The sequence below is a fragment of the Grammomys surdaster genome, unplaced genomic scaffold, assembly GCF_004785775.1.
Source record: "Grammomys surdaster isolate TR1022 unplaced genomic scaffold, NIH_TR_1.0 241, whole genome shotgun sequence".
Classification (NCBI taxonomy): Eukaryota; Metazoa; Chordata; class Mammalia; order Rodentia; family Muridae; genus Grammomys; species Grammomys surdaster.
Window position 1 is genome coordinate 4,201,406 of NW_021604686.1, and position 9,212 is coordinate 4,210,617.

The 9,212-nt window shown below is 37.9% G+C and overlaps 1 protein-coding gene across 7 annotated transcripts in view; it reads left to right on the top strand.

Annotated features, from left to right (window-relative positions):
* Myo9a (myosin IXA) overlaps positions 1 to 9,212 on the top strand; it is a 188,361-nt gene that overhangs the window by 76,110 nt on the left and 103,039 nt on the right. For all 7 annotated transcript variants that reach the window (XM_028774384.1, XM_028774386.1, XM_028774390.1 and 4 more), the window contains 2 exons: positions 1,753 to 1,887; positions 7,015 to 7,136. In XM_028774384.1, coding sequence (XP_028630217.1) covers positions 1,753 to 1,887; positions 7,015 to 7,136 — 257 coding nt within the window. The remainder of the gene's footprint in view (positions 1 to 1,752; positions 1,888 to 7,014; positions 7,137 to 9,212) is intronic.

The window sequence follows — 9,212 nt, forward strand, 5'->3', positions numbered from 1 at the left end:
TATTTCTCTATTCACACATCTTGTGTGTCTTTCCACACCAGTCCTCTATATATTTACATGCTATGATCATTATATACAGAGTTGTATATTAAAAGTAGAAATAGAAACAGAATCAGATTTTGTATTGTTCCAGAGTTTGTTTTCTATATAAAAATCTCTTCAAATAGATTTATGTAAAAATACATTTTAACATAAGATTTCTTGGACTATATCATTATATATTTTTAATAATTGTATAATACTAGCTGGGAATGCTGGCTCACACCTTTAATTCCAGCACTTGGAAGACAGAGGCAGGCGGATCTCTGGATTTCTCTCTTAGTTACTTTTCAAATATTTATGCTGTAAGTTTCATTCATTCATCTATTCTGTCATTCTTTTATCATTTTTTCACTTATTCATTTATTTATGTAAGAAGGCTTCTTTTAGAATGAAGACCAAGTGGGGGTGCTTCGATCCTTCTTAGAAGGAGTAACAAAATACTTAAGGGAGCAAATATGGAGACAAAGTGTAGGACAGAAACTGAAGGAGGGCCGTCTGCAGACCATTCCTGGGTATCCATTCCATGTACAGTCACCAAAGGTAGACGCTGATGTGGATGTCAGGAAGTGCATGCTGACAGGAGCCTGACATAGCTATCTCCTTAGAGGTCTGCCAGAGTCTGAAATATTCAGAGACAGATGCTCACAGCTAACCATTGGACTGATCATGGGGTTCCCAATAGAGGAGTTAGAGTGAAAACTGAAGGAGCTGAAAGGGTTTTTGGCCCCATGAGGAGAGCAACAATACCAACCAACCAGAGCCCCCAGGGTCTAAACCACCAGCCTGGGAGCACTTAGGGAGGGACCCATGGCTCCAGCTATATATGTAAGGGAGGATGGCCCTGTCAGATATAGGTGGGAGAGAAGATCCTTGGTCCCATGAAGGCCGGAAGCTGTGTGTGGGGGAATTCGAGGGTGGGGAGGTAGAAGTGGGGGGTTAGGTGGGGGCATATCCTCATAGAAGCAGGAGGAGGGGGGATGGGATAGGGGGTTCCTGGGCGGGAGGGGAGGGAATGGGGTAAGGGGAGAACATCTGAAATGTAAATAAAATATCCAATAAAAATAATTTAAAAAAAGGCTTCTTCTAGCCCAAGTTTGTAAAATATTCAGTATTATACTTTTAGAATTTATTTTTAGATTAGAACTTTTGTTTGTTTGGGTGTTTTTTGTTTTTTTGGGTTTTTTGTTGTTGTTGTTAATTTTTGAAACAGGTTCTCTCTACATAGTCTTGGATGTCCTGGAGGTCACTATGTAGGCCTGACTGTAGTTAGTATTTCTAAACTTAAGAATTATTTTTTACTTACACGTGCATGGTTTGCACACGTGCTTTTGTGTGTGTGTGTGTGTGTGTATATATTCAGTGCCCTTAAAGGCCAGAGGTATCAGATTCCCTGAAACTGTAGTTACTATGATTTTTCAGTCACCTGATGTAGGTGAAGGGAGAATAACATGGGTCCTTTGCAAAAGCAATATGTTCTCTTAATCACTGAGCCATTTCTTTAGCCCCCAAATATGCTTTCAAATTGGAATGAAGTATATTTTCCTCTTACAGTGGTTTTATCTGGTGATTTATGTCAGTGATTTACAGATTGCTGTATATTTTATTTGAATACTGGACAGAACCAGTACTGTTACAGAAAGGAGTATTTTATTACTTGTAATGAAAGTAAATTTGAAACTTCGTTTTGATTAAATTTCTCTTGTTTTACAGACTTTGTCCATTGGTGTTCTTGATATTTTTGGGTTTGAAGATTATGAAAACAATAGTTTTGAACAGTTCTGTATTAATTTTGCTAATGAACGTTTACAGCACTACTTTAATCAGCATATCTTTAAGTTGGAGCAAGTAAGTATCTAAATATATAGTTACCCTCCTGCTTAAACTTTTGAATCAATTTCATAACTGTTTTCTAGCCTGCATTTTGTTTCAGATGGTGTGGTGGTCACTATAAGGAAATGACAAATCAGAGCAGAGTTTTTTCAACCACGTTATACAGAACTTTCCTTTTTTAGTAGTTGCTAGATGCATCTGTTAATTTGTGTTTGTTGACATGTATCTTTGATGAATCATGCATCCTTTTTAAGGGTGTTATATTTTTGTTGATACTGAGTGTGGTCACTTATTATCTTTAATATTTATTTAACTGCTTTGGTCTCTACTTATATGAGATCAAAGATTCTTGAGAAGCAGAGTGTGGACACAAAGATGTTTCCTGGGGCTGGAGATCTGGTTCAGCAGTTTAGAGCACTTGTTTCTCTTGCTAATGACCTGGGTTCAGTTCCTAGCACCCACATACTGTCTCATAATCATCTGTAATTTCAGTTCCAAGGGATCTAACACCCTTTTTAACTTCTCTGGGCACCAGGCATACATGTGATACACATAATAAATACACGCTGGCAAAACATTCTTACACCCAAAATAAATCTAAAAAGTAAAAATAAATAAATCGTGAAAACGACAAAGGCATTTTTTGGTGAGAATCTTAAGATTGATGACTATTAGTTTTGTTACAATCATTAAGGGGAAAGGGACCTAAAAGATATGGGGCTCTTCTCCAGGTTTTGTTTAAAATCAGTTTTAGACTCAGTTTATAACCCAGAATTTCAGTTTATATAGTAATGACTTAGGCAACTATAATAAAGATTTATCACAATCAACTTAAAAGAAATGCTAAGTAATGGAAAGTGAATGCAAAACCCAACATAATTAGTTGGCCTACTGAATAATTTAAAAGCTATTTCTACCAGCTAGCTTCTACAAAGTATAATGATATGTATATAAATGCTATAATAAAGTTTATTGCTCTATATGCTAACTTAAAAATTAAAATTTACTTGTGTGTGTGTGTATGCACACGCATGTATGGGTGTGTATGTATGTACAGGCATGTGCTGTGGCATACCAGGTGGAGGTCAGAGGAAAACTTTGTGGATTCATGGATTCAGTTCTCTTCCTCTACCTTTGTGTTGTAGGGATTGGTCTCAGATCATTAAGAGTGTGGCAAGTACCTTTTATTGAACCATATTCCTGGCTGGTTTTGTTGTCGTTTGTTTTGTTTTTTTCTAAAGGGTGGTTACGTAAGAGTTTTTAGGGTTGGCTACTTTGATGAATACTTAAAGTATTCAATATAATTGAAGTTTTAGAAATAATATTAATTCTTCCGTGTATGTGTGTGTGTGTGTGTTTGTTTGTTTGTAGTGTGTGCATACTGGAATGAGTGAATGAAAGTCAGGGACAATGTGGAGATTCTTTCTCTGGGTCAAACAGGCTATTTGAAATAGATTCAGTGATTGATTAACAATCATGTGGAATAAAAGACAAATTGAAAAGTTTCTGATATTTGAAAATGCTCGTGTTAGCATTTTTAATGCTGCCCATTTCTTTCCTTTACATGCTCTGAGTTATCCTTACTATCATTGATTTATTACTAAATTGAATGACAATTACATATGTCAGGCATTGTCGTAAGCACTGAAAACAAAGTTTGGAGCCTAGGAGTTTTACTGAGGAGTTTGTACCTAGCAATTTTTCTTTTATGGCATATTGGTGGTATCAGACTAACCTAGACTTTGAGGATAGTCATCCTCACCCCACTCCACTCCACATCCTAGTAAAAACCCAAACAAAAAATAAAAAAAATGAACTTTAAGGCTTGGTTTACCTTCCGATAAGTGAAAACCTAGGCGTGTATGGAACAAACCTGTATAGGGGACCCTAGTATTTGAAGGTTGCTCTCTTTCTAAAAACATTTCCCTGTTTTGGTAAAAGGTTGCTGAGCCAGTGATAAGGATTCAAAGAGCAAAGGGGAATTTTCTGATAAGTGGAAACCCATGGTTGCTGTTAACTTCAGGCTTAGTGCACCCAGAGGGTATGGTACCTATTATTTTATTCCTAATAGGGAATGAAATAAGCGAGAAAGAGCTATAGCATCCTAAAAACTGAGGCTGTTTAAGAAGTTTCCACTCCATAGTAGGTCAGAACAGTAGGATTTGAGTATTTTAGTTATCTTTTTTTTTGTTTGTTTGTTTTTCGAGACAGGGTTTCTCTGTGTAGTCCTGGCTGTCCTGGAACTCACTCTGTAGACCAGTCTGGCCTCGAACTCAGAAATCTGCCTGCCTCTGCCTCCCAAGTGCTGGGATTAAAGGTATGCACCACCACTGCCCGGCTTTAGCCATCTTCTGATTCAGTCTTTTTTTGTAGGAAAAGACCACTTTACTGCTACAATTATCTCTATTTAGTTTTTAAAAAAATCAAAACAGAATAAAGAGAAGGAAGGAAGAAAAACATGGAAGTAAGTTAGTAGGATAAGTGTTACAGTTCATAGTAACAAGGGTGGAGTTGAGGGGACTGTCAAGATAAGGACCTTAACAGACATGATCTTCATGTATGGTTTTGCTGGGCAGTGGTGGCAAATGCTTTTTATCCCAGCACTCGGGAGGCAGAGGGAGGAGGAGTTATACTTAATCACTAAAGGAGCCAGCCTGGTGTTCAGATCAAATTGCAGGAGAGCAGGATAGCCAGGGCTACGTAGAGAAACCCTGTCTTACAAAAACAATAAACAAACAAATAAAAAATAAAAATAAAGTATAGTTTTAAGAAAAATTTTCTTTCAGTAAGTTTAAAGATTTTAATTTATTTGTATTACATGCATATGTTTGCATGCTTGCTTGTTTTTATGTGTACCACATGTATGCTGGTGTTTGAGGAGGCCAGAAGAGGGAGTCATATCCTAGAACTTTAGTTACTACGGGTAGTTCCAACTACCCAGCTCACTTCTCTCTGCAAGAGCAGCAAGTACACTTAGCCACTAAGCTATTATTCCAACCCCATGAAGAAAAATTTTATATTAGAGCAATGTATTTATTCTAAACTTTCTTTTAAAAAGTCCTTAAATTTTTCCTAATCTAGGGGAAATTAAGACTACACACTTTTTGGTTCAGAGAGAAGGTACAGCGAAAAGAACACTCACTGGCTGTTCTCCCAGAGGACCCAGGTGCAATTCCTAGTACCCACAAGGCAGCTCAGAGCTGTCTTTACTTTAGCTTCTGGGGAGTCAGCATCCACTTTCTGTTCTCTTCTGACCTACACAGGCACTAGGCATACATATGGTATACAGACAAATGTGGTATTCAGACATAACACCTATGTATATAAAATAAAAATTTTAAGAGAAATACAAGATATCTCTTTGGTGAAGATTCCTTAATGATCAAAATTTAGAAAGCCAACATTAGCAGACATTTAAAGACAGTAGATGGGCCTGTGCCTACAGAGTTTACTGAGGATGTTTTTGGTACCTGTATGAGCTTAGTATGTACTTTGGTTTAAGAGTGACACTCCTCAGAACCTCTTCTCACAGATGCCTAGCAAAGGTGAAACAGGGAAACTAAGTTGGCTTAATGGAGATTCTATGTCTTCTTAGTTTTGCTCATCGTCCTCCATACCATGATATGAGGTGATAGAGAAGTTGTCTAGGTTATTATTAGTTTTGAACCTTCTCTAGATGCCCAGTCGACTTGCAGAATGTTGATAAAAGTATTGCTACCAACCCTCCTGCTACTAGGAACTCCTGGGTACCATTTATCCAGCATGCTTTTACCTTACTGTTTTCACCTAGAGCAATAGTTGTGTGGATACCGAGGCACTCATTCTATCTCTACAGATGTGACAGACGCAGTTCTCTATGTGACCATCTTGATGTCAACAATACCCATGAGAAGCTAGTTCCACATATATGACAAACTCTCTCCAACCCCCACTCAGTGAGGTTAAAGGAAACACCCATTCAGTATCATATCTGTGACTGTCTGGTATGGTTAAAGGAACTTCGCAGTAGAAAGAAATTTTGGATTTGCCTCCTGCTGTCTTTAAGACTTTGTAGGAATGAGGCCAGAGTTTTAGCCTGGACTCATGCTGTGTCTACTTGGGGGTGGTAGTAATATTATAATAAAATAGACAGATAGGGTTGGATTATTAAATCAATATGCCATAATCTTACATTGGTAGAGATCTTCATATTTTGATGCAAAAAATATTTTTTTTATCTTGGTATATTTTCTTATCTTGGTAAAAAATTTTGTATATTAATACAGGTTTAAGGTTTTCATTGGCATAAATCTTTGTATATTGATTTGTATGTAGAGAGATGATCTTTAAAAGTGACAGAGGGGCTGGAGAGATGGCTCAGTGGTTAAGAGCGCTGACTGCACTTCCAGAGGTCCTGAGTTCAAATCCCAGCAACCACATGGTGGCTCACAACCATCTGTAATGAGATCTGATGCCCTCTTCTGGTGCTTCTGGTGTGTCTGAAGACAGCTACAGTGTATTCATATATAATAAATAAATAAATCTTAAAAAAAAAAAAGTGACAGAGATCCACAAAGTATGGCATTTAATATAAGTTCATTATTAAAAGATCTCTGGACTGTGAGACATATCTGCTCCTGACAGTACCCCTGTTCCACTTCAAAAAAGATGATGAGCATCAATGACCTTCCATATTGAGTTGCTTCAATTGTGATAAGCTAGCTGCTGGGCAAAAAAATGCCCTAATTTTATCTGCAGACACAAGTAGAATGATTTTTCATGATCATGAATTAGAAGGATTACTATTGTAAAGACAGCTGTACTGTCAGAAGTGGGGTGTAAATTCAGTGCAGTCATCATCATTCACTCTTAGTGGAAATAAACAATCCTAAAATTCACACAGAAGTGCAAAAGACCCCAAGTAGCCATAATGGTCCTCACCATGAACAGTGATGCAGGAGATACTACTATACCTGATTTCAAGTTATAGTAAAGAGTCATAACAACAAAACACGTAGTACTTGTACAGAAATGGACATGTCGATCAGTACAGTAGGTTAGATGATTCAGATGAAACCACATGTAGCCGCAGCTTACTTAAGCCTTTGTCATGTACTATTATTTTCTGTGAGATAAATAAGTTGATATTTTGTTTTTTTCTAGGAGGAATATAGAACTGAAGGTATAAGTTGGCACAACATAGATTATATTGATAACACTTGTTGTATAAATCTTATTAGCAAAAAACCAACAGGACTTCTCCATCTTTTGGATGAAGAAAGCAAGTGAGTATTGTGCTTTTCTGTTTCCTATCTGAGCACTGTGCTTTTTGAGTGCTTCACCTTTGTGTGTGACAGCACCTCCCTGTGGAACTATGGCCAGGTTGGAACTAGGACTACTGCAGCCTCGGGGTAGCCTCAGATTCACAGTAGTCCTTATTCTTAGGCTCCTTCGTGTTTGCTTTACAAGCATGTACCACCAACTAACTAGCTTATGTCTAAGGAAGGGCAAGCGTTCTGATAATGTTTCAAACAAAGACCTATGGGTTTTCTGTATTTGTCTGGAAAAAAAATACAGTTTTGTGTAATAGATTGTGCTTTTTTCTTGAACAGTTTTTTCCAGATTTCTTTTAGAAAAGTGGATGTTAAGTCTTTTGATATACATTTCTTTATTCTTGAGAACTTCATACATGTATGCAATAAAATATGATTACATCTCCCCCTTCTTTCCCCTCCAGCTCCTTCCATATTACCTCCAACAGTCCAGATTCCATGTCCTGTCCTCTTCCCCCACTTTTTTTTCTTGGGATGGAAAATCCACTGCCTCTGCCTCCTAGGTGCTGGGATTAAAAGAGTGTACTTAGCTATTGTTTTGTTTTGAATATCCACTAAGTCTAAGTAATTCTGCCCAGATATGTATGGATGTAAATCCATCCACTGGATAATGGGAAACTTAACACTGGTCACACCTTGATGCACATTTTTTAAAAGACTTTTTCCCCGTCTCTCCCTCTTTTCTACCCCGTAGGGTCTTGTTATGTAGCCTGGTCTACTCTTGAAGTTGAGATCTTCTTGCCCCTGCCTCCTGAGTCCTGGCATTACAGGGCTGCAATAACTCATACAGCCTTTAAATTGAGTTTTATTTATTTACATTTTATTTGAGGGTGAAGTGTATGTGTCTGCTATTGTGTTTAAATGGACGTCAAAGGACAACATGAAGGAGGAGTTTCTCTCACCACATGGGTCCTCAGGATCAAATTGAAGTTTTCAGGCTTGGAAGCAGTTGCCTTTACCTACTGAACTATCTTACATCTTAGCCTTTGAATTAAGTTTTATACAAGAAATATACTTGCTTTAAAATGAATAATAATTTTAGATACACTTTCTTTTAACGGTTCTCCCTACCCTGAAAACAAAAATAACATATATTTGTGTGTGTATTTTTTAAAAAAGATTTATTTATTTATTTTATGTCTATGAGTTCTCTACTCTGTGTACACCTGCATGTGGCAAGAGGCCATCAGGTCACATTACAGATGGTTGTGAGCCACCATGTGGTTTTCAGGAATTGAACTTGGGACCTCACCTTGTGAAGAGCAGGTCTTAATTGCTGAGCCGTCTCCAGCCCTGTTGTCAGTGTTTGTTGAATACAGGACCTTGGAAGAGCCTTTTTACTTACGCCTACCCTGCTTTTTTTTAAAGAATTTTTTCTCTCTATTTCAAAGAAAGAAAAAAACCTATCATACTTTTAAAGCATCTTGAAGGTTGGGAAGTAAATCGTTACCCGCAGACAGTAAGATGGGTATCTTACTAGGAGAGCAGAGCATCCTGCATGAGTTGTAGTTTGCAGAGGCTGGTTTTCCTGGGCTGGGGTTTGGAATTGCTCGCTATTCCCACCTTCATTATCCGTATGTTTTTCTGTGTAGGATCACCACACAAAGCACTTTGTGAAGGGAATTTTATTGTGATAAATAGGCTTTGTGAATTGAAACAAGCAAGATTAGAATTGGTGATCTTAGTATCCAGCCATGGCATGTCTTCAGACAGTCAGAATTTATAATCTTGTCTACAATGGCTTTAGAGTTTTGGAGTGAGCTTAGATGTTTTAGGATAGGATAGTATTTGAATGCAAAAGGCAATGAGCTTTTAGATAAAGGTGAATGTTGAAAACATACAAAAGGCTGGGTGGCAGCTGTGCCTCCTTTAACCCCAGTGCACAGGAGGCGGAGGCTGGCGGGTCTCGTGAGTTAGAGGGCAGCCTGGTCTACAGAGTGAGTTTGAGAACAGCCGGGGGTATATAGAGAAAGAAACCCTTTCTTGACTACGAGAGAGAGAGAGAGAGAGAGAGAGAGAGAGAGAGAG